The 26,784-nt window shown below is 36.7% G+C and overlaps 1 protein-coding gene across 1 annotated transcript in view; it reads left to right on the forward strand.

Moving 5' to 3' along the window:
* The window catches only part of PIK3CB (phosphatidylinositol-4,5-bisphosphate 3-kinase, catalytic subunit beta), a 130,562-nt gene extending 105,936 nt beyond the window's left edge, over positions 1 to 24,626 (forward strand). The window contains exons 18-23 of the mRNA XM_010858211.1: positions 329 to 407; positions 13,201 to 13,368; positions 14,539 to 14,662; positions 21,568 to 21,713; positions 22,661 to 22,793; positions 23,149 to 24,626. Coding sequence (XP_010856513.1) covers positions 329 to 407; positions 13,201 to 13,368; positions 14,539 to 14,662; positions 21,568 to 21,713; positions 22,661 to 22,793; positions 23,149 to 23,286 — 788 coding nt within the window. The 3' untranslated portion in view covers positions 23,287 to 24,626. The remainder of the gene's footprint in view (positions 1 to 328; positions 408 to 13,200; positions 13,369 to 14,538; positions 14,663 to 21,567; positions 21,714 to 22,660; positions 22,794 to 23,148) is intronic.
* Positions 24,627 to 26,784: the final 2,158 nt, after the last annotated feature.

A 26,784-nucleotide genomic window follows, 5' to 3' on the forward strand; every position in this document is an offset into this window, starting at 1 on the left:
AACCAGAAGGTAGTCATGATTGCTACCATTCATTACTTATGTGATTGCAGGCAAATCATGTAAAATTCATAGAGCTTCAGGTTCTTCTGTACATGAAGATTATATCATCTCTGTGTTGGGTCTGTTAAATGGAATTAAGCGAACCTAAGTGTATGTGCTTACAACTATTTTTAAAAGAAATTTAAAATTCCGGGAAAAAAATTAACAGAGGAGTTATTTTTCAGTGTTTATTTTCCAGCCAGTTAATTCTGGCTGAATTAGTTAATCTTAAATTAATGTTATTAAGCATAAAGTATAGAGCACTTACATATGGGCTTTTCCCGCTTAGATTTACGGCAGGATATGTTGACACTCCAAATGCTGCGCTTGATGGATTTACTCTGGAAAGAAGCTGGTCTGGACCTTCGGTAAGATTTCTAGTGAATTTCTTTTTATCTCATGTTGTATTCCTTCCACAATAGAGTTTTAAAAACTTCTTGTTGATTTCTTCCTGATATTATTATTGGTTGTTGTTCATAATCATATCCATATAATACTTTATAGTTTACAACAATCTCTCAATACATTATCTTACTGAGACCTCATCAAGTGTAAAACTACACTTGTGACAGCAAGAGTCACATCCCAATCTGCGGTTTTGGAGCTGGTCTCAGGAAAGATGCACTGGTGGTCGTGAGAGTGATAAGCCAGAGAAGGGCCTGCGCCTCTTCTTTTTCAGCCTAGTAACCATGATTCTTTTAACCTTCCTGAAAGGGAAGTCTTTAGGTGGACTTCCAGGGTTTTTTGCTTGCCACCATTGTTAGGGGTAGACAGTGAGAAGAACAGGTGTATGGTAACAAAGAAAAAGGAAACATAATGGATTTTTAAAGTTTAATTATTATAAATCTTTTAAGATAAAGAGCAATAATTGGAAACACTGTTGATATATTTAATTATATAAAAATATAAGGTTCAAGTGTCAACAAACCAAAGTCGAGCCTCACCCCAGGTGTTATATTCATAATGAACAGGACAAGGGGATAAAAATTCTAAATATTAAGAGTTCATAGAAATATATAGGGAGAAGATGTGAAAAGGCCATTCAAGTTATAAAATAAATAAGCTAATAATTATGCAAATACCATTTGTTCTAAGGTAGAAGTTCAAATTAAAAGAACAATTAGATACCATTGATTTCTTACCAAAAATTTTGTTAAATGAAATACAGTCTGGAGCACTGTTGCAGTAACAGAAACACAGATATTGTCGTATACCATTATAAATTAATATAAACCTCTGTATCATTTATTTATACTCTATATCCAATATTTCCATAATTTAATTTAAAATTAAAAATGTGAAGAGATATATGCACAAAGGTGCTCATTCTTGCTTTATTTACAGTAAAAAAGAAAAATTGGGCCATGCTTTTCAACGTTTGCTCAATAGTATAATGGTTAAAAAATTATGAGCTTTCACATATGATGAAACATCTCAGGTATTTAAAAGTATTGTTTATAGAGAATTGCTATCAGTTTGGAGATGCAAACCAGTGAGATGCAAAAAATATTTTGATAGAATGCTTTCAACCATTTAAAAAACTTGCTGAAAAATGACACACATTTTAAAATGTTTACAGAAACTAAAATGGTATAATAGACATTACTTACGGGTGGTAGGATTAAAGATGATACAATCCCCTCTGCCCTTGGTATACCTGGTTCTCTAGTTTTCTACAGTTTACTCCTTTTAAGGAGAGAAAAACATTAAACATATTTCATGATATAGGGCCATACAGTTAAAAACATTTCTCCATGCTAGTTATTAATAACTTCATCTTTTACTTAATTCTTTGTTTTTTTAAACTGTGAAATATTTTAAACATGAAATATAGATGATAATTTACAATATTTTTGTGCTCTTAAACCCAGATTTGTGTAGATATTTAATAGTTTAATGACAGATGTTAACATGTTTTCAAAGAGGAATTAAATATGCAGATAAAATTAATGCAATCGTACGATCTTCTCCTTTCTCACAACTCAGGATTTACCATCATTCTAAACTGTAATATGTGTATGTTTGTGCTTAAACTATATATTATATATCCATTGAATGTTTTGAACTTCCAATAAATAACTGTCGTATCACATGTAATTTTTTGAAGTTTACTTTTATTACATGTTTCGAGATTTATCAAGATGAATATGTGAAGTTCTAATTTGTTATTTTCACTTCTGTATTAATGTTTTGAGTAAATGCACAAGTTTATCCATTCCCCTATTAGTAGCTATTTGTGTTTATTTGTTTGTACACTTCTCTTTACTTACATTTGGAAGAGTTCTTTAGTTTATATAGCCAGAAGTGGAATTGCTGGGTCATAAAGCATGTATACTTTCAACCTTACCACTGTTGCCCAAGTGGCTTCCAGAATGTTTATACCAGTGTTATGTTTCTCCCCAGAAATATCTCCTTGCCAATCAGACTTGTTAGTTTTTTGCAAATCTAGTGGATATAACATGGTATCTCATAGAGTTTTAATTGGCATTTCTTTGGTTGAATAATTTTTCAGTGTTTATAATTAGTGTGTCTTCTTTCTGCTGTGAATTACCTAGGTTTCTTTGAGGTTTATGCTTTTTGTATTATTTTTTAAAAATCCTTCACTGTACAATTATCTTAAAGATGCTGTCTTTTATTTTCCGAATTTTAAAATTGACTTCTTTTCTATCTCTGTGAAAGTTTAGTCCTAGTATTGACTCTTTTGGGATTTAGGTTTTTTTTGATTACTCTTCTTGAGTCCCTTTTGAGGCTAAAAATTGTCTATTTCTTCATTGTTTTTTAATTTATTACCATACTATTTATAATGTCTTCTTGTAATTTTACAACTTCTGCTATGTTTAATTTTTTTCTCCTTTTACATTTGTAAAATTATTTTGTATGCAGTATGTTTTCCATATTAGTCTTCTCTAGATTAGTCTTAGAGGTTTGCATCTTAGTATTTTAAAAGAATGGGCTTCTAATTTTTCTGTTTTTATCATTGATTTCATCTTTATAGTTTCCTTCCTTTTACTTGTGTTAATTCTGTTTCTGATTTTTTGAAACAGAACATTGTATGTGTATGTGTGTTAGTCGCTCAGTCATGTCTGACTCTTTGTGACCTCATGGACTTCAGCACGCCAGGCTTCTCTGTCCATGGAATTCTCCAGGCAAGAATACTGGAGTGGATTGCCATTCCCTTCTCCAGAGGATCTTCCCGACCAAAGGATCGAACCCTGGTCTCCTGCATCACCAGCGATTCTTTACCATTTGAGCTATAGGGACATTAATTTCCATTTTTTAAAACCATACATATATTTCTTCTAGCTACATTAACTGCTTCCCATAAATTTTTTTCCCTTAAGTTTTAAAATGTACTTGTTTGTCCTTTTTTATAATACATCACACTATATAGAATTTACTTCTAAATGTTTTATTATTTCCATTATTATTTCTTCAAGTCCTGAGCTAGTTTAGATGATTTTGACTCCCAAATTACATTGAACTTTTTTGTTGGTGGTGTCTCTATGATGTCTTAATTTTATTGTATCTGACTACTGTCAGATTTTGTGGTCTGTGTAAGATCAATGTCATGTTTATTAAGATTTTTTATGCATTACCATATGCCCAGTTTTTCTATCACATTGATTGTGATGTTCATTGATTTAAAATATTTCAGATGCTGTAGTTAATAACTGTAAGGTCATAAACTGGTCTGTTATATCAAATTTGTTGATTATTCCCAGATCTTTCTTCTCATTTAAGTTTTACTTGTCACTTCAGAGTTATGTTAAAACCTCCTATTATAATTGGTATTTTTCAGTTTCTAGCTTGCAATTTTGTTAATCTTGTCATTGTGATTTTAATTTGCATTTTCTTAATGAGTAATAATGTCAGCCAGATTTTCATGTGCTTGATAGTCATTTGTATATCTTATTTGGAGAAATACCTATTCAAGTTTTTTGCTCATTTTTGAATTGGGTTATTATATTTGTCTTTTGAGTTATGAGTTCCTTACATATTTTGGATACTAGACTCCTAGTGAATACATTATTGGCAAATATTTTCTCCCATTCTGTGGGTTTGTTCACTTTCATGATAGTGTCCTTAGATGCACAAAATATTTCCTTTGATGAAGTTCAGTTTATCTATTTTTTCCTCTAGCTTCTTGTGTTTTTGGTGTAAGGTCTGAGAAACCATTATCTAATCCACTATCATGAAGATTTACACCTATGCTTTCTTCTGAAAATTTTAGTTTAGCCCTTATCTAGGAGGTCATTAATGCACTTTTAGTTAATATTTTTGTATGGTACGTGGTAGGAGTCCACAGTTTCGTTTTTTTAGTGTGTTGGTATCCAGTTGTCACAGCACCATTGTTGAAAAGATTGTTCTTTCTTCATTGAATTATCTTGGTACTTGTGTCAAACATGAATTGACTATAAATGTGAGGGAATTTTCCTAGAGTCTAAATTCTGTTTCATTGACCTATATATTTTATTTCTATGCATAGTCTTGATTAATTTGTAGTAAGTTTTGAATTTGGGAATTGTCTGCCTCTATTGCCTTGTAGGAGTTCTGTGGTTTCAGGTCTTACATTTAGATCTTTAATCCATTTTGAGTTTTTTTTGTATATGATGTTAGAAGATACTGTTTACATTCTTTATATGTAGCCGTCCAGTTTTCCCAGTGACACTTACTGACGGGACGGTCCTTTCTCAATTGTATAGCTTTGCTTCCCTTGTCGTAGACTCATTGATCCATTGAATGAGTTTACTTTTGGACTCTGTTCTGTTTTGGACATTGATTTTTGTGCTGGTTACATGTTGTTTTGATTATTGTAGCGCATTCTGAAATCTTGGTATGTGATAAGATTTAGGATTATTCTTGTTCTTTGAAAAATGTCATGGTATTTGGTTCATTTAAATAATTTCTATTTAAATATAGTCTCTGGTGATTCATCATATTTTCCCCCTAACTTTTAAAATTTATTTTTGGCTATGCTAAGTCTCAGTTGCTTCATGTGGGCTTTCTCCAGTTGTGGCGAGTGTGAGCCACTCTCCAGTTGTGATGCATGGGCTTCTCGTTGTGGTGGTTTCTCGCTGTGGAGAATGGGCTCCAGGGTACACAGCCTTCAGTAGGGATCTAAAGCCAAGGTACATGGGCTTAGTTGGCCTGCAGCATGTAGAATCTTCCCAGACCAGGGATTGAACCCATGTCCTTTGCATTGGCAGGTGGATTCTTAACCACTGGACCACTAACAAAATCTGATTTGTCATTCTTATACTTCTCTTTTGTTCTTTAGACATGGCTCCTTTTATTTCTTTGAACATGCTTAATATAGGGTTTTAATCTTGTGAACCTTGAAAATCAGGTTCTCTCCCTTGTTCAGGATTTTTTTTGTTATTGCTGTTTGTTGTTTATTTCATGACTTCTCAACTAATTTTGTAAAGTTTGTGTTCTTTGTCATGCATGGTCACTGATTTCTCTGCTTGGTTAGTTTATTGGTCAGCTAATGATTAACCACAGATTCCTTAAATGCCTGGAATTCTTAAGTCTTCCAATCTTTACTGAGGTTTCTTTGTGCATGTTAGGACATATCTTGAGGAGTCAGCCAGGTAATTTAGAGTTGTGACCCCTAATTTGTGTAAGCCTCAAAGTTAGTAAGAAGTGAGTGCTAGGGCCTTCTCAACTCTTTTCTATCCCTTTGCACAACCCCAGAAATGTATACAACCATGCAGCTTCTAGATTCCTTTGAATGTGTTGCAGTCTTTCATATCCTTTATGAACATCTCATTCCACAGGTTTTCCTTTAAGTTTTTTGTTAAAGTTTTTCTTTATTGTTTGACCCAACTCTTATTTACCCTTAAGACAGCCTCAGTGTTAAACACCTTATTCCTGGTTATTTTTGAGAAACACCCTGAGCTAAAAGGCAGTTCACAGTAGGCAAGGTTTCAGTCAGGTCAAAGAAACACAGAATTGTTAGTGGGATCTTCTTAGAAATTGCAAGAGTTCAAAGAATGACAGTTATGTAGAAATGAGGCTTTGAAGGTGCTCCAACCCCTTTTTTGTCCCCTTTAGAGGCTACCAGATTTCTGTAATCACAGTGATTATGGGACATTTGTTGCCATGTCTACTGAAGAACTGGAAAGTAGATGGGATTAGAATAAGTAACAGTAAAACACAACTGAGATTGAGCCAAAAAATACTCCCCAGATCAGTGCAAACCATTTTTATATTTCCGTATTACTGAAATAGTTGATTCTTGACAGTTTTTTTGCCAGTGTTCTTGTTGTTCTAGAAGGGGGGATTTTCAAAGGTCCTTAACTTCCTGGTTTTGCTTATATTACCTGGTTATAGAATTTGGAAATACAGATTGACAGCTGCTTTCCTTAGAAATCTTGAAGATTTTATTCCATAGTATCCTGACCTCTGTTGTCATTTTCTAAAGTCTTCTGTCAATCTAAATAAGCTGTCTTTTTTAATTCCCATTGCAGCAAAAAAGTTTTATTTGCCTTTTGTTTCTACAGTTTTACTATAATTTGTCTGTGTTTGGATTTCTTTTGATTTATTTTTACTTGCACGTTTTCTTTTTATCTTTTTAAGAAAATCACATCTTTTATTTTCTGCAGAATGAATCCATATTTTTTGTCATTGCAGTTTTCTTCATTTTCTTTTGAAACTTTAGTAGATGTATTTTGGTCTTTCCTGTTTTGTCCTACATGTCTTCTTAATATCTTTGCTATTTCTCTCCTTTTAATCTTTATTGTAGTTTCTTTCATTCTGTCTCCCAGTTCATTAATTATCTCTTCAGTATCGTCTAATCTCTTGTGTATCAACGTAGTGTGTTTGTTTTGGTAATTGTTTATTTAGCTCTTGTATTTGATTTGATTTTTGTATACCTCTTCTCCCATTAATACTGTACTTTTCTCTTTTTATACTTGGTATTCCTTTTCATATCTTTATCATCTTAGCATCTCTTTCATACTGTTCTCTCTTAGGGTATCACCTTTTCAATTATATGCTTAATATTATTCATTTCCTTGTGTAGTTACTAATATTTAGTTTGAATTCATTATTGGTGAATATTGTGTTTTCTGTGATGGTCCTTTGCCCCCTAGGGTGTGAAAGTTCCTCCCAAAATGAGTTTTGGTTTAGTTTGAGCGTTTGCCCAAGATCTTTATGCACGAGCAACCAGTTTTTATGTTAACTCTTTGCCTTCGGGCTCTCATATTTCAGATTATATTTGAGGCTCATAAGCATATGGGAAGTCTTCAGTTTTTTGCACTTTCACGAATCTCTCCTTTTTTATTGCCCACCCCAGGCCCAGGTTAGATCTAAGGCAAACTCTCATGGTATATCCTGTTATTAACGAGCAGACATTTTCTAGTTCTCTTCATACACTTGATAGCCCTTTTGTAGCTCCAGCTTTATGTAGGATTTCAAGTCCAGATCCTGGTTCTCGTGGGCTGGATACCATGTCTCTTTGCTCATGCAGATTAAAATGTCAGCCAAGTCAGTAACTTCCTGAGCCACTACTATGAATAATCTATATATCTGGAATATAGACATCTCCTTTTCTTTCTTACTAATTGTAACTTTTAAAAGCTTTTTTCCTTTATTATTTTTTATGTGTTTTAGTATGTGTAGCAACTTTGTCTGCAAGGTAGCTAGCAACAGTTACACTTGGGCTTTATCCCTGCAAGATTAGGAGTATTTCTTTATTTCTTTTTAACTTTAATTTATTAAAAACTTAAAACAGTTGATATTTATTGATTGAACAAGGTATTGTATTAGGTTCTTCACATGTATAATGTCATGTAATATACAAGAAAATGAGAAAATTCCTTTTCAGCAGATGAGAAAATTAAAGTTTAAGGGATTATAAACAGTTTGTCAAAAATTACAGAAATAGTGAGTGGTGGAGCTAGATCCAAATTGAGGTCTGTCAGACTCTAAATTTGATTTCAGTTGTTTTGTTATTTGGCAGTTAGGAAAAATTATGGTAAGACTTACCTAGTAACTCTTTGTTTATAAAAGTATTCTGGTGGCCCAAGTATGTAATTGTCCATTGTTTTGTTTGTTTTTTTTTTAAGAGTTCTCTGGTCTTTGAATTTTTCCATTGGAAACTTTTCCAGTACTGCTGAGGTAGAGTGAACAATTTGCCATAGGTTTTGATCCATAAATATGACTTGTAGGTGTGATTGGAATACAGAAGTAAGATTATAGTACATCTAAAAAGGACCTTTGAGTACTGTCATATTAAAAGATGTTTGCTTTTCAATTAGCAGAAATGTCTAATACATATGTGTAAAAATAGAACAGGTAGTTTTGAATAGGTAGCAAACTTTTGGTCAATAACTTAGTCATAAGAAATAATATGTAGATAAGAGGGGAATGGTTGACTGTAAGAAATTGTTCCTGAGGAACACAAACTCAGAGGGGTCTGACCTACCTTTTTTTTTTCCCTTCTTTTTTTTTTATGACCACTTTTGTGCTGTAGGTACAAAATGATTTAATTACCTACAGCACCTAAAATATTTACTATCTGGTTCAGTTCAGTAAAAGTTTATTAATTATTCTTATAAAGTAAACCCCAATGAAAATGATTTTATTTTATTTGTCCATAAAAAATTGGGAAAACTTTTCAAGCTTTGGCTGGTAACTTGTCACTTGTTTCCATGGTCAGCACATAAAGCTCCACAGTGGGCTGCTATACTAAAGTAGAGAAGATTCTAGCCATATAATGAGCCTTTTTAATTGCAAAAGGCTGAGCTAAAGACTATCCTGAGTTTAATCAGACTAATTGAAAGCCCCAACTAAATTCTTTTCTCCTAGTTTTTTGTTTTTTGGCCATTCTGTTTAGCTGTAAAGCACAGTTAGCATCAAATGAAGTTCATTGTGACCTCAGGCAAAGGGAGGCAGCCACAGGTGGAAGTGCTAGAAATAAACTTGGTGTCAGTCTCAGGGGAAACTGTATCTAACAAGAAGAGGAACTTGTCTGTTCAGTTGAGTTCTTTGCTGACTTTTTGTACTCTGATCCCATGTTTTAAAAAATATGCAGGATTTTAATTCTTTTGAGTTCATTTTCAAACCAATAGCTGTTTTTTCCAGCAAACATTTTTTTTTGACTGTTTCTATAAATATACATGCCCCAGTGTTGGTGTTATGTTTGTTTTTCTTTTGGCCAGCTGTTGAGGTTAAATTGGTTCATGTAGCACACACTAATTTTTTTAATACTTTTATTTATTAATTAATTTTGGCTCTGTTGGGTCTTTATGCTGTGCTGGCTTTTCTTTTCTTTTTTTTCTGGCTTTTCTTTAGTTGCGATGAAAGGTGGCTACTCTCTGGTTGTGGTAGAATGGACTTCTCATTCCAGTGCCTTCTCTTGTTGTGGAGCATGGTCTCTAGGGTGCACGGACTTCAGTAGTTACAGCACATGGGCTCGGTAGTTTCGGCTCCCAGGCTCTCTAGAGCAAGGGCTCGATAGCTGTGGCCCACGGGCTTAGTTGCTCCATGGTATATGGGATCTTCCCAGAACATGGATAGAACCCGTGTTTCCTGCATTGGCAGGCAGATTCTTTACCACTGAGCCTCTAGTGAAGTTACAGGCATTTAAGTTCAATGTCAGATCTTCAGATACCTTCTACACATTACTATTTTGATCAGAATATTTTAGCTCCTGAAAAGTGCTACAAAAGCATGAATTAAAGTACATATTTTTCTCTGATGTCTCAAAATACTCTTGATAGCTTTCCTGCCAAATTAGAACTTTTGAAAGCCGTCAGTATTAGAACACTCTGACCACTGGGTGTCAAATAGGTACTGAATTTTGGAGAGTTGTCTTCATTGTGACTTTATATCTGAGTTGTACTAATGGGGGTTTACTTCCCTTTGAGAGAGCTACACGGCAGTTCTAATGACACTGGTATCAGTGGTTAGAAGGATGAAGGAAGAAGATGGAAGCAATGCAAGCCTTAGGTAAAAGAATTATACTTGCCTCCTTTTGAGGCAATGGGCTAAAGTACCACCAAGACGTGGGTCCGTGTGTCAGAGTCAAGGCCAGAGAAAACTTTCTACATACCCATTCAGAGTAGGGTGATGGGGCTGCCATCCCTGCTGCTTTAGAATTTATCTCATTTTACAATTCTTGCTTTAATGGAAAGATAACAAATTGCGCCTTGAGTCAGAGAGTCTGAGAAAGGAAGATAAACTTTACTAAGTATTGTCATAGCCTGAATGAGAAGTTGAGTGCTAAGGGGGCCCCTGTAAGGTGGTCAGGGCTCCAAGAGTTTGTCCCCAGCTTGACTTCTGTCAAACTGTCTTTATGACAAGGATGTTTTTTCCTACCCATTGTGAGCGTTTTATCCTCAAGACACTAAATGCTTTCATCAGTGTCTGCTTGTGAAGAGGAAGTTGTTGGAGTTTTGCCCAGTTTGGCTACAAGTAGGGTAGGAAGAGATGTCGGAAAGTGAGCCAAAGTGCACTTGACCGGACCGTGTTTACCTCACATGTGCTGTGTCATGATAAGGATGGGGGGATTGGTAAAAACTGTCATGCTCCATAGGTGCCTTTTCTAGTGAAGGGTAAACTGTAAAAAAGGGAAATTGATCAATAATGCAGATGTAAAGGCAGGCTATTTGTATATCATCAGGCTGTCAGCATGTAGTTTCACAATTTTGCTCCCAACCATATTTTGTTGGAAATAGGAAATAGCTTAAAGAACCATAAAATTGAATTGTTGGTTAGAAGGAAATTTAAAAACTTTAAAATGAAACTCTGTTTTATCTGATTATTATTCACACTAATACATTCATTCATTCCCCCAACACACACACACATATATTTTTCTCTTTGGTAAAGCCCTTACATGACAGATAAAGCTCCACCTGGTCTTTCAACACTGACCATTTCCTCTCCTGATCCGGCATTTATTCTCTACCTTGTACTTGCCTCTGTCCCTTGTGTCCTTCCTCCGCACAGAGCTCTTTCTTAGTCCTTGACAGGTTCTAGTGGCACTTCTCATTCATCCAACAGTCACATTCATCCAACATACATATAGCTGCACTTGTATGTATTGAATCAGTGAATTCTATATACTTTGCATTTTCTGTAGACACCAGCCTTATATTTGAAATTTACAAGGTATCTTATTCCGTTTTGTATTTGTTCTAGTGATAATACAGTTTTTAGAAAACCAAAGAAAACGTTAACAACCAAAATGAGAGGATAATACTAATATATAAAGAATTCACATAAATCTCTAAGAACAATGTTTAAAACTGTAATAAATAGACCAAATATCTGATTAACTAATTCACAAAAGAAACTCTACTTGAAATGTCTAAAAGAGACCTGAGAAAGTGTTGATTTTTATTAGGGATCATATAAATGCAAATTTAAGCAAAATGCTACGTATGAATTTAGCTAAAATTATTTTGTACAGGAAGCAGCCTGAGAGATCTTTTATATAGTCAGTGACTCTAGACTGTATCAGTTAAAAAGATTGCTTTAGAGCCACTCAGACCTAGTTTTAAGTCTTGGATCTTCTACTTAAATGGATGACTTTTTTGCAAATTGAAGGTTACATTGTGCTTGTAAAATTGTTAAGTAAGGAACTCACCTTACTTGTAGGAATTTTGTTGTTAACTTTGTTTAATTCATTCAGAAATACTTACTGAGTGCCTGTTTTGTACACCCTCTCAGGTACTGAAGATACACAGTGAACAAATTATCCCTGTCTGATGAAATTTACATCCTAATGGTAGAGACAGACAGTAAACAAACACATAAAAAAATGTACAGGATTTTGGAGTGTTGAGGGCTATCGAGGAAAATAAAGCAGGGAAGAGACCACAGGTAGTTTGTTGGCATATAAGATGATTCGGTAATTCTTTACTGAGACGGGGCCATTTCAGGAAAGATTTCAAAGTGGTAAGGGAATAAGCCATGTAGATGTCTTGGGGAAGAATGGTCCAGGCAGAGAAAATAACACAGATAAAGGAATGAAAGACTGTTGTACCTAATATGTATGAGGAGTTGCAAGTGAGTCAGTGTAGTAAAAACAAGTGAGCAAGGGAAAGATACTAAGAGAGGGGAAGCAGGACTAGATTTAAGGTCTTGGGAGTTCCAAGAAGCATGTTGGCTTACACTCAGGTGGGAAGTGATTGCCGAAAATTGCAGTCAGGGGAATGACATGAATGGCTGTTTGTTTTTTAAAATCTTTTGGCCACAAAGTGCAGCATGTGGGATCTTGGTTCCCCAACCAGGGATCAAACCCACACCCCCTGCATTAGCAGCGTGGAGTCTTAACCACTGGACTGCCAGAGAAGTCCTATGAATGTATTTTAAATGGAGGCACAGTGGTAAAGAATTTCTCCTGCCAATGCAGAGAGATGCAGGAGACGTGGGTTCAATTCCTTGGTCAGGAAGATCCCCTGTGGAAGGCAATAGCAACCCACTCCAGTATTCTTGCCTTGATAGAGGAGACTGGTGGGCTCCAGTCCATGGGGTTGCAAAGAGTTGGACACGACTGAGCATACAGCATATATTGCTCTTGCATTTAGAACAGACTATACTATGGGAGCAGGGAGACTAGTTAGAAAAATTGAATAGGGGTGGTGGTGACATGAACTAGGGTGGTAGGTTAAGGAAGGGTGGAGACAAAGAACTTCTTAGCCTGTATGCATTTTCAAGATAGGTAAATATTGGGAATGGGAGGAAGAATCATAGATTACCTTAAGTTTGTGGGCTTGAACAGTGGAACGATAGGTTGCTGTTAACCAAGGTAATGTATAAAGTGCTTATTAGCTTGCAGTGTGGCACCTAGATGCTCTGTAAAGGGTGATTCTCTTCTCCAAAATTTAGGGTAAAAATGAAAGACTTTTCTTTTCTCTAATATGCTTCTACCTGCATAAGTGAGTAGAATATTGCACCAAATAATCAGGTAATAAATTACACATTTAGCTGGCACTTTGGAGTTCTATAAAGTACTCTATTTGTTGGCCAAGATATTTATCCTCTAACTGGAGGTGGAACTAATATTTTTTTATATGACCGATACAATAGTGACAAGAGTATCAATGGTAATAAAACTTTTTTTAAAATTCAAAGAAAAAATAATTCTGTCAATCTTTCATTTAATGGATGCATAGATCTGTGACTCTATATCCCTTTTCTTCTTTTCAGGATGCTACCTTACGGCTGCTTAGCAACAGGAGACCGCTCTGGCCTCATTGAAGTTGTGAGCACCTCTGAAACAATTGCTGACATTCAGCTGAACAGTAGCAATGTTGCTGCAGCAGCAGCCTTCAACAAAGATGCCCTTCTGAACTGGCTTAAAGAATACAATTCTGGGTTCGTGTGTTTTTGTTTGTCTTCTGAACAAACTGTCAAACAAATAACTATTCTCTCAGCTAGACTCATCAGTGTCCTAGAGGAAATATTAATATTATCTATTGCTTCATTTCTGGTTAGATCAAAATGATAAACAGGCCTTCCTAGAGTCTAACAGATTAGCATTGAATTGTACTTCATCTAGATAAAATTTCAGAGCCGAGCAGTAGTTTAACAAACCTAAGAGTTTAAGTATTTAACAAGTAACATATAACTTTTTAAGTGCATGAACTTCTGTAATTATGGGAATGTATGAACTTAAGTAAGTTTTCAGTAGATTTTTACAGTAGAAGTAAATGAGTTTGTCAAGTGGTCTCTCCAAACTGAAAAATACAGTGCTAGAAATTCTGTTGTGCTGTGTGTGCTTAGTCATTCAGTCGTGTCCAACTCTTTGTAACTCCAGAGAACTGCCAGGCTCCTCTGTTCATGAGATTCTCCAGGCAAGAATACTGGAGTGAGTTGCCATTCCCTCCTCCAGGGGATCTTCCCAGCCCACGGATTGAACCCAGGTCTCCCACATTGCAGGCATATGCTTTTTACCACCCGCGCCACCAGGGAAGCCGAGGAATTGTGTTATTTGTGTTATTGTGTTGTACAATCCCTAATACATAGGAAATTAACGAATTTTCAATGAGAAGGAAACACTAAAAGTATTACTGGCTTAAGACTTTGAAGTCAGACTTAAATGTTTATCATTGGCAAAATCCAGGAACTTGTATATGAGAATCAATGTTCAAATTCTGATTTAGGGCCTTGTCCCTAAAGGGTCTATATTAGTTGTTTCTGATTTAAATCAGTGACTTAAATGATTGGAACCTCAATACTTAACTCTTAAATATGGATTTTAGTCTTTGTTCAAAACTACAAAAGTGTTCCAAAGCCCAGTATCACCCAGCAAAGCTGATGGTCTCCTCTCATTACTATTCATATGAAACTACCCCCCATCCCCACTGAAACATGAGCCCCAGGACACAGCAGTTTGAACAATTGATTTCTAGTTATCTGGTATCTGAGCCAGCCTGCTGACTCCTCTCTGCCCTGCTCCTCTGAAAGGAAACAGAAATGTGGATTGGCTCCATCCCATACCTTTGGAGACTAAAATCTTTTCTTCTGTTTTTTTCTCTCATTCAGGGATGACCTGGACCGAGCCATTGAGGAGTTTACCCTATCCTGTGCCGGCTACTGTGTAGCTTCTTATGTCCTTGGGATTGGTGACAGACATAGTGATAACATCATGGTCAAAAAAACTGGCCAGGTAAGCAGCCGGAGTCTGCAAGGACCTCAGTGATGCTGTTATATGCAGCACAGTCTCTTAATGAAACTCAGATTCTTTATGATTCTCTGAGTCATGTCTTTGGCTTTTCTTTTATTTCCCACCCCTTGTTTCATATACCATCTGCTTCATTTATATTGGTTTGTTTGCTTAAAGTTAGGTGATAACATTTATTTAAATGCTTACAAATTATTGAGGTTATTTATAAGTGACCTAGTCCTTCAATATAAGAAATTGTATTTGGGGGACACATGTACCTGCAGATAGAGGAAGCAGGTATTATGTAGGGTGTAAAGAAAGAAAAGATTAAGAAAAGAAACAGTTGAGACAAATCCCACTTTATTTTTTCTTTTAGAATATCACATATAATCATCTGTGGGAGTAATGAGAAAGGGAGTGTGAGTAATATCATTTTGGCGTAGCTTAGTAACTATACCAGGTTATTTATTATAAAGAAACTTAGTTTTGAAATAAAAGATTTCTAAATGTTCAGAGTGACTTTTATTTGTAAATCTTATATTTTAAGCAAAGAGGGATAAAATAATTTGAGATATTTTTCAGTTTAGCCATAATTCCCTGACACTAGAGGAATTCCAGAATAAAAATCTCTGGGTCACTATGTGAACTCTGACTCTCAGAGGGACCCAGAATTTTATACCTCCTTGGAGATCTGAGTAGATCTGGTTTTGGCTTTGAGAGATGAACCTTGAGTTCACACTTAAAAAAAATCCCCTCAGACTTCTGGTTAATCAGATTGAAACACAGGTTTTTCTCCATTCTTTCTTGACTCCCTTCTAATAAGATATTGAAGAATAAGAAATATGTTAGGGTCACAAATCAAACCTCAGTAAATTTCAGAAAATTGAAATTGTATCGAGCATCTTCTCCAACCACAACGCTATGAGACTATGAGACTAGATATCAATTACAAGAAAAAACCTGTAAGAAACACAAACACATAGAGATTAAACAACACATTTCTAAATTAACAACAGGTTACTGAAGAGGTCAAAAGGGAAATAAGAAAATTTCTAGAAACAAATGACAAAGAAACCACGACAACTCAAAGCAGCAAAAGGAATTCTAAGAGGGAAGTTTATAGCAATATGATCCTACCTCAAGAAACAAGGAAAACATCGAAGAGAGTAAACCTAAATTTACACCTAAAACAACTGGGAAAAGAAAAAGAAAAAAACTCCAAAATTAGTAGAAAGAAAGAAATCATAAAGATCCGAGCAGAAATAAATGAAATTGAAATGAAAAAAATAATAGTAAAGATTAATAAAACTAAAAGCAGGTTCTTTGAGAAGATAAACAATATTGACAAACCCTTAGCCAGACTCATCAATAAAAAAGAATAAAATAAAAAATAAAAAAGAGAAGAATCAAATCAACAAACTTAGAAATGAAAAAGGAGAGGTTGCAACAGACAATGCAGAAATACAAAGGATTATAAGAGATTATTATGAATAACTATAGGCAATAAAGTACATAACCTGGAAGAAATGGACAGGTTCTGAGAAAGTTCAGTTTTCCATGACCAAACCAGGAAGCAATAGAAATTATGAACAACCAAGTTACAAGCCCTGAAATTAAAGCTGTGATAAAAAAAATCTCCCAGAACAGAAAAGCCAAGGACACGATGGCTTCACAGGAGAATTCTATCAAACATTTAGAGAAGAGCTAATGCCTGTCCTTCTAGAACTCTCTCAAAAAATTGCAGAGGAAGGAACACTTCCAGACTCATTCTAGGAGGACACCATAACCCTGATACCAAAAGCAGACAAAGACAAAACAGAAAAAGAAAACTACAGGCCAATATCACTGATGAACACAGATGCAAAAATCCTCAATAAAAGTTTAGCAAACAGAATTCAGCAACACATCAAAAAGCTCATACACCATGATCAAGTTGGGTTTACTCCAGGGATGCAAGGATTCTTCAACATATGCAAATCAATCAATATGATACACCATGTTAACAAATTGAGAGATAAAAACCATATGATCATCTCAGTAGATGCAGGAAAAGCCTTTGACAAAATTCAGCACCCATTTATGATTAAAACTCTTCAAAAAATGGGCATAGAAGGAACCTGCCTCAACATAGTAAAAGGCCATATATGATAAGCCTACAGCAAACATTATTCTTAGTGGTGAAAAACTGAAAGCCTTCCCCCATGATCAGGAACAGGACAAGGTGTCCACTTTCACCACTATTATTCAACATAGTTCTGGAAGTCCTAGCTACAGCAATCAGAGAAGAGAAAGAAATAAAAGGAATCCAGATTGGAAAAGAAAATGCAAAGCTCTCACTGTTTACTGATGACATGATACTGTACATAGAACCCTAAAGATAGTATAAGAAAATTACTAGAGCTGATCAGTGAATTTAGCAAAATTGCAGGATACAAAATCAATACATAGAAGTCACTTGCATTTCTATATATTAATGATGAAAAATCCGAAAGAGAAATTAAGGATTCATTCCCATTCACCATTACAACAAAAAGAATGAAATATCTAGGAATAAACTTACCTAAGGAGATGGAAGAACTGTATACAGAAATGACAATTAATTTCCAAAATATACAAGCAGTTCAAACAACTCAATACCAGAAAAACAAACAACCCAATCAAAAAGTAGGAAAAAGACCTAAACAGACATTTCTCCAAAGAAGACATAGAGATGGCAAACAAACACATGAAAAGATGCTCAACATAGCTCATTATTAGAGAAATGCAAATCAAAACTACAATGAGATATCTCCTAACACCAGTCAGAATGGCCCTCATCCAGAAGTCTACAAACAATAAATACTAGAGAGGCTGTGGAGAAAAGGGAACACTCTTGCACTGTTGGTGGGAATGTAAATTGATACAGCCATTATTTGGAAGTTGGTATGGAGATTCCTTAAAAGGACTAGGAATAAAACCACCATATAACCTAGCAATCCCACTCCTATGCATATACACTGAGGAAACCAAAATTGAAAGAGACACATGTATACCATTGTTCATTGCAGCACTATTTACAACAGCTAGAACATGGAAACAACCTAGATGTCCATCGACAGATGAATGGATAAAGTTGTGGTACATATACACAATGGAATGTTACTCAGCCATAAAAAGGTACACATTTGAGTCAGTTCTAATGAGGTGGATGAACCTAGAACCTATTATGGAGGGTGAAGTGAGTCAGAAAGAGAAAGATAAATACCATATTCTAACACATATATACAGAATTTAGAAAAATGGTACTGAAGAATTTATTTACAGGGCAGCGGTGCAGAAGCAGACACAGAGAATAAACTTCTGGACATGGGGAGAGGGTAGAGGGTGAGATGTGTGGAAAGAATAACATGGAAACTTACATTGCCATATGTGAAATAGATAGCCAATGGGAATTTGCTGTTTGGCTCAGGAAAGGGCTCGTATCAACCTAGAGGGGTAGGATGGGGAGGGAGTTTCAATACGGAGGGGATATAGGTATACCTATGGCTGATTCATGTTGAGGATTGACGGAAAACAGCAAAATTTATAAAGCAATTATCCTTCAATAAAAAATAAATTAAAAAATATGTACATCCAAGGTATCAAAGATAATAGAGGCCACAAAGGGTGAAAGACATCAGCAGATTTGGGGATGAGCAACAGCAAAATGGAGAAATAGCAGTGACTTAGCATAGCTGAGAAAATGGCTACTTGTAGGTGGATGTGTCACCCTCAGGAATTAGAGGCAGTGGGTGCTGCTAGAGATGGGGAGAGGAGAAGAAGCTAAAAACAGGATTGACTGGTAGCGTATATATGGAGCAGTTAGGTACTCACGTCTCCTTCCTAACTCTAAGAAGGGCTAGACGGTTCTCCGAAGAAACCAATTCCTCTGACTCAAGGACACACAGGTTCTACAGAAGCTTAAGAGTAAGTTGCCATATTAAAAATGGGGATGAAGTGATTGTTGTCATGAAAAACAGTATGACTCCCAGCCACTTCTGCTTGCTTTGCTCCAGGAACATAGCAACCAGGTATATATTCCCACTCTCCCGAGAGACTAGATGGTTCATCTCAAGAGAATCTCTTCTGTTCCAGTGAAGCTCACAGGTCCTGACTGTTGAGGTCTTTCCCCAGTCATTCTGCAAGGAAGCCCAGTGATCAGGAATCCTACCACATCCTTAGATTTTTCATTCATCTTTTTAGTGACTCATTCTTAAACATGAATGGTCAGCCAAAGATTATTAGACATTTGTAGAAACAGATGGAGATAGAGACCAAAAAGAAGCAAAATGGGGGGAAAAGAACTCTGGGAAAACAGAGTAACTACAGTAAACAGAAGATGATTTAAAAAGTGAAAAAAGAAAAGACACTGTATCTATGACGTAATAAGATTCTATTTTTAAAAATCAGAAAATGGAATTTTTGGAAGTTAAGAAGAACAAATAAAATTAGAATAATATAGATTAAAGATGAACTAAGATTTTTTGAAGTCTTATAGAAAGCATAGTTCTTTAAATTCTTTATATGTTAACTCCTTGAATCATCATTATGACAACTTTACAGATTAAGTAGTATTATCCTCATTTACAGATGAGAAGATGGATAAACAGAGAATGACTACCAGGATTTAAATCCTGGCAGTTTGGCCCCGATTCTGTTTTTGAGGCACCGTGGTATATATTGTCCTTTAATGTACCGAAAAGGAACAAAATGCCTAATATGTAGAATAAAGATTTTGATGACAGAGAATTAGTCCAGGGAGGTTTACTGTCTATCCTAACGTTACAGAAGAATGTAGCTCATAAGAGGAAGGGAAGGAACTTAGCCAGAAAATAAAGATGGTTCCTAAAGCTGATGTTCATGAATATTCAGCCAAATGGCCACAAAAGATCCTTTATAGTGGATGAAAAGACCCTTAGTGAGGCCATCCACCCTCATATTGCAGTGCATCAGGCATAAAGTGAAGGTCTTAAAACCTTCCCAGAGACACACCAGGCCGCATACTAGGGTTCATAAGTCAGAAAGATTTGACTTCTCAATAGCAACGTTGGAAAGTATAAAACAGTGGAAATTATCCTTCATAATTTTGAGTGAAAATGATTTCTAACCTAGAATTAATTCTATACCAGACTTTCAGTATAAAAGTAGAAAAATGGTTCTAAAAGTTGTATCACCTCTGTCCCTTTTTTTCAGGAGGATGTCAGAATGAAGGTCTAAACCAGTAGTTCTCAACTGGGGGTGCTTTTGCCTCTAGGGAACATTTGTCAGTGCCTGAAGAAGTTTCTGGTTGTCGTGATGGAAATAGGGGTATTCTTCAGGCATCTCTCAGTAGAGGCTAGAGATGCTGCCAGATATAGTGTATATGATAAACACTCATATACAAGAATTACAGGGCCCAGATGTCAGTGGTGCCAATATTGAGAAAGTCTGGTGTATACCAAAAGAGACAGTGATGTGGGGCCTGGGAATCAGGGACTCCAAATAGGAGAAGAGTGAAGGGTGAGCACAGGGTGACAGTTCTGTGGCAGGCGTGGAGAACAGCCAAGCAGAGACAGGAACTGACAGACTACCTGACCCAGTGGACAACTGTTTTACAATGATTTTTAGAATTTTAAGATTTTGTGAAAAATTAATGACCAGATCGTAGAACACTAAGAAAACAACAAAACAAAAGTTTTGTCAAGGAAAAAGATGAGCAGAAAAGGAAATGTACAGCTTCCCTGGTGGCTCAGTGGTAAAGAATCTGCCTGCCAGTGCAGGAGAGACGGGCTTGACCTGGGAAGATCACATGTGCTGTGGAGCAGCGAAGCCCATGAGCGACAACTGTTGAGCCCGTACTCTAGAGCTCAGAAGCTGCAGCTACTGAGCCCACATGCTATAACCACCGAAGCCGGCATGCCCCAGAGCCCGTTCTCCGCAACAAGAGAATCCACTGCAGTGAGAAAGAAGCCCACCACTGCAACTGGAGAAAAGCCTGTGCATCAAAGACCCGGCACAGCCAAAAATAAATAAAATTGAAAAAAAAAAGGAAATGTAATCATAGTATATACCATTACCACATGACTTAACTTTGAAATATATTTACACAGTTTGAACAATATAAAGACTAGATAATGGAGCACAGAGGAGCTTGGTGTGCAACAGTCCATGGGGTCAAAAAGAGTCACACACGACTTAGCAATGGAACATCAACATTGATTTAACCATAAATTATTCTATAGTTGTGCTGCATTATGAGGCATCACATCATCACAAGACTACTAAATCTTTACCTTTCACAGTAATCTAAAATTAGGAAGTAAAAATAAGTATAAACATATTAATACTATCACATCATCACAACAAACATCATCACAAGACCACTAAATCTTTACCTTTCACAGTAATCTAAAATTAGGAAGTAAAAAATAAGAATAAACATATTTAGGAAACTATTTCCTAAATAAACTATTTAGGAAAATGGAGGCAAATATCAGGAAAGACATGTGAAAGTGTGGGAAGAAGTTACCTCTAAGTAGTAGCACTTAAGGTAGTGAAGGAACCGGTGGGGCAAGGATATACTGTCTTTTGGTTTGGTTCTGTATATAAAACTATTTGACTTTTTAAAATCAGACATGTTTATGATTTGCATATATTTTTCTTTTTAAAGATTGATCTTTCCCACTGGGTATATGCAGTTTAATATCAGGGTCATTGTTAAATATAAAAGACCTATGAATATCAGAAGCACTGTTTTCTCAAATGATCCAAGAGTCTATGAAAAGTGAGAAAGGGGTCTGATGACTTTGGATGTAGTACTTCAGGGTCTAAGACTGCTGAGACCTTGCCTTTTTATTCAGAACCCACCCGAAAAAAACGGGGGTGGAAATTAAATCCCATTTGTTTTCTAGCTCTTCCACATTGACTTTGGACATATTCTTGGAAATTTCAAGTCTAAATTTGGCATTAAAAGGGAGCGAGTGCCTTTTATTCTTACTTATGATTTCATTCATGTGATTCAACAAGGAAAAACAGGAAACACAGAAAAATTTGGCCGGTGAGTATCGCCCTTGTGTCAAAGTAAACACATCTACTGTTTTCTCAGTTAGGCTAGCATTTCTTAGCTGAGAGAGATTTAATTGGGGAGATAGTCAGTCTGCCAACAGGAGGTTTCAGGGAATTTGCCTGTGAGATCCATGTTCTGATTCAGAGAATGAAAAATAATGCTAGGAATTTGAGATAAATTGCTGTTTTATTCCAATAGAATGCTGCCTTTTACCTGCATTGGAAAATTCTCTGAAACTGTTAAGACATTTGATAGACATTTAAAATGCTGAAAGGGACTGGCATTTTGCTGTCATTCAATGTGAAGTATGATAAAAGAGAGTAAGGGTTCACAGAATGACTTTGTAATCTCATATCTATTCTTTGGTGTTTGATGTTTCCAAACACATTACTTATCATCTCAGATTTGTTTCTTCATTTTCAATGGTGACAAAAATAACTAAGCTTCAGGGGTATTTTGATAATAAACGATATATTATATGATGTGACCAACTCATATGATAGGCTTAACAAATGATTTCTAGTATTATTTCCAGATCTTTCTGGGCTTCTGCAGAATATATTCGGGGGACATTAAAGAAATTAAGTCTCTGGAGTCAGACCACAAATCTAAAGTCTAGAAATGTGGTTACAAATCCTTATGGAGTATAATTGCCACTTTTTTACAATTAATTGTTTATGTCTCACAGAATTAAAAAGTGTAGTTTAAGTATGACTTTGCGTTTTATATATTTCTGTTTAGTTTTGTTTCTGGAAAAGATATATGTGGTTTTCGAGAGCTTGATTTATTTTATGTAAATTTTCATCCTCAGACAATTTTCAAAGAAGTAAAAATTTCAGTTTTATGGGAAGTTTCACTATATGTCTCATTTTCATTTATGAAATATCTTGTTTTCATTCTGATATAATATTCCTGTGATTTGCTTGAATCAACTGAAGGTTCCGCCAGTGTTGTGAGGATGCATATCTGATTTTACGCCGGCATGGGAATCTCTTCATCACGCTCTTTGCACTGATGTTGACTGCAGGGCTTCCTGAGCTCACCTCAGTCAAGGATATACAGTATCTTAAGGTATAAACCTCTTTCCTTTGTAATTTGGGCCTTGTAAACATAGAGCTCAGTTGTATCTACCTGTTTTATCTAGACGTTCAAAGGAAATGGAATAAAATCATTTAACCTTGAGTGGTGGCCGCAAGAACCTAAATAGTTGTCTTGCAGTAATTGTAAATTCATTTCATCTACGAAAACCCTTTGGCAGAGGTCATATTGTCACCATACCTTGGTGTTCATTCTCTCTCCTGTAAATGGTATTTGAATAAGAACATGGAGTGTGCACTGTATGGCCGAGCCAGCCTTCTACAGACTTTGAGGTTTGCGCCTCACTATGGAGAATATATAAAATCACATTTTTCTCTTTCATTGCCAGGACTCTCTTGCCTTAGGGAAGACTGAAGAAGAAGCACTCAAGCAATTCAAGCAAAAATTTGATGAGGCACTCAGGGAAAGTTGGACTACTAAAGTCAATTGGATGGCCCACACAGTTCGCAAAGACTACAGATCTTAACAATCAGCCTTTGCTCCTAATGTGTTTGTTGGTTTCGTTTAGTTTTCATTTTGCACTTGCACTAAATTGAACATGACCCTGCCAGAGATGTTATAAAGGGAATGAAATCCTGGAACCGAGAGATAAATTAAGAATGGGGCATCCCACAGTAACGTAATCTGAATAATCCCTGACAACACCCTCTGCTTTTTGAATGCTTCCAAGATTCATCATGAAAACTCAACATTATGGATAATCATTTCCTGCTGACTTTGCACGCCAAGGAATGCTACTAGAGATTATTTTTTGTCTTTTTTTTTTTTAAGTATTTGGTACTTTTCTGGAAAGATGTAAATACTTCTTTTTCATATTGTGACCAAGTGTTATCACTCAGCCAACTTATCCATACCTGGGGACTAGTAGCTGTTCTTACTTTCCAAATGAGGCTTAAAAGAAAGCTTTCTTTCCTCCCTTTTTAAATTGTGTGAACTACAAATTATAATATAATTTGAAATTATGATTGTTTTTCAAGAGAAATCTTTTAAACCTGTGGAAACATTAATTCTTTTGTTGATATTTATCTACCATGATAGCATCATCCCAGCCAGAATTGCTGAAAATCTGCTTGGTGAGGCAAATATAATTTATGCTGCATATATATTTATAAAATTTCTAGTGGGAGTTCTATATAAAAAGATATTATTTTGATTTTTTCAGCCTGTGTTTTAAAGTTTTACAAAAGCAGAGCTTTTTCCTAAGTTACTTTTTACTTAATATGTGATCCAGTTCTTCCAGCTGCTTCTATAATGAGGCACATATTAATACAGTTTTTACATGGTATCTATGAAAGAGTTCACTTCATAGAGCATAATACTTGAGCAAATGTATCCCAGACAGAAAGCAAATGAACAGGAAACTATTTATGGAATAAACTCCAGACCTAAAATTCAGTGTTTTAGTCAAATGCCAGCTGTTCTTACTGTATTTATTAAAACTTGTAATAATGTGATTTTTCAGGAATATTAGTTCAAATTGAAATGTTTCATGCTACATGGAACTCTTTAATTTATTTGTTGAGGTACCATATATTTAGGGTGCTAGATTGCAGATAATGTTAATATGTGCAATAGGAACTACTGGTTTGAATGTGTAAATGGAGGCTCTTTCTGAGTACTGGCAACATCCAGCAAAACTACTGCTTATTCTCCAAAGACTCTTGGGAGCTCTCAGTCCTCAATGACATGGAAAAGAGAACTGAATGTTTGCCCTGAGACTGAGTTTTCTATAGGAATTTTATTAAAAATTGTTTAATTTTGTTGTCTTCCTTAATGTTCTCAGTCAAATAAATGGGTGAGCTGGTTTTGGTTGCTCTTGGGATGTGTGGACCTCTTCTTTATGGGCAGCACAGGCCTTTGAACTTTGGTGCTGAGACTGTCAGAAATGGTCAAATCAGCAGACAAAGCAGCCTCAGGAGTAAGCTGAGGATCATGGTCTCTTCGGTGACTGCTCTCCTTGTTTCCCAGCCCATCAGGCAGTATGGGAGGCCTCTTGGACTTTGGGAGCCTGAGACATGAGGGTGTCCTCACAGAGTTTCCATGCCTTTGGGAAGGTTCCTGAGGTCTGGAAAAATGTCCTTTCAGTTAAACTTAGTACCCAAGGCCAGGCTAGTCACTCTATAGCTCTCTTCCATTAGGCAGATGATCAGAGCACAGTTTCTTGGAAGTAACTCAGCTGATGGTGGGGGTGGAGCTCTGAACTGACTGACCATTCAGTTCAGTGCTCGATGAACAAGGACTGTTCTAACTCAATGAGAGTGCCAGGAGTAGAACTGAAGAAGGACAGGTTTGTTTGAGGAGTCTCTGTCCTATAGCAGTCCACCGTTACATACACCAGGATACGGGTCAGGGATTTAGAAAGTGGTGAGCATTGCCATGCAGAAGTGGGTACCACTGTTTCCAAACACATCTCAGTGCATGGGTTCCTTGGTAAACATATGTTTAATCAGTGAATGTCTTCATGAGTAAGAAATGGAAATGAAGTTGCCCAGCCAGTGCTGGACCTGAGGCTGGCATGGCTCTTGACTGTCCTGCCCGCTGCCATAGGCCCCCATAGATAGCAATGGTAGCATTCCGTAGCTGCTCAGCACTCCGAGCAGCTACTCCGTACACACTTGCTGACTTGCATGTCTGATTCTTAGGGGCTTCTCCTGAGTCAGAAAGATGAATGATAGCCACCGTCCACGGTGCGCTAGGGGTCTGGGCTGCAGGAACAGTTCCCTGCCTGGGGGCTGATTACTCATTGCCTTGGCTCCCTGCCGTTGGTTCTTTCCCAAAACAAGGTTTGGAAACCCTATACATTTCCGTACTTGAGGACAGCATCTGTATGTACCCAGGTCTGGGATGACAAAAGATGACTTTGTTATTTCCTGTGTATTCTCCTCATGTCTATAGTCAGACTGTGAGCTACAGAGGCTAGGATTTGCAATCCAGCTATGCCTCTCTGACCTTGGAATAAGGTGTTTATTTTCTTTCTCAGGGTCTGAGCTTCCTGTTTGTAGTGCGGGGTTGGTAATAACTGCTGTACTCAATACTGTGGAACAGGCTAGTTTAAAACTGAATGGAAACATGTGCTGAGTCCCAACTCAAAGGCAATCTCATTTATTTCTCTGCCTCCCCCTCCTGAAGGCCACTGAAGGGAGGAATCTCATGGAAGGCTCCAGAGCTCTCTGCCCATCTTCAGTCTTCCAGTGTTTTCTCAGTTCTGCCTTGTCCAGCCTATAGCCCTGACCGTCAGCACCAGATCTTGGCCTGAAATGCAGGGATCACTTGCCTGTAGAGGTGAAAGATTGGTCTACAAGGTGAAGAGCAGAGAGGTACTGTGCCATGTGACCCTGACTGTTGGGGGCAAGCAGCTTTTAGGAGGGAGGGACCAGGGGCTGCAGTTTCCTGGAGAAGTGGGCCTCTAAGCTGAGTTCTTCAGGGACAGATAGAAGCTAGGTGAAGGGGTAGTGGGGAGAGCATAGTAGGCAGGGAGGTACAGTATATCTAAAGCATGATTCATGGTCAATAACCGGATCAACAATTGCTTATTTCTACCTCCCTGTTCCCCTTTCTGCACACCAGAATGCTGCATCTCTTCCATAGGATCATGTCATCCCAGAGCCTTGTTCTCTTTCAGTATCAGTAATGGTTTTATTCCCTGCCAGGGTCCAGCCCTGGTGGATCCAGGGAAATCTGAAGGAGAGATGGTGTCAGTGAATACACTGGCTTTAATTAAATATTAATTAGAGATATAAAGAGTAATATAATGAGGATAGCTCAGCAGGAAAATTCAGTGGAGAAAAGAGGCTGAGTTAGCTTGGTTTACGCGGAAAACCAATAAAACGTCAAGCCAAGAAGTTTGCGCCACTTACGTAGGCCACAGGCGTCCTTCTGTTCTCCCATGGAAGAGGAGACACTGAGGCCTCCCCGGTCGGATCTTAGAAGCCCAGGCAAAATTAGTAAGCTTGGCAGGCCTCTG

Source organism: Bison bison, unplaced genomic scaffold, assembly GCF_000754665.1.
Source record: "Bison bison bison isolate TAMUID 2011002044 unplaced genomic scaffold, Bison_UMD1.0 scf7180017864384, whole genome shotgun sequence".
Lineage (NCBI taxonomy): Eukaryota > Metazoa > Chordata > Mammalia > Artiodactyla > Bovidae > Bison > Bison bison.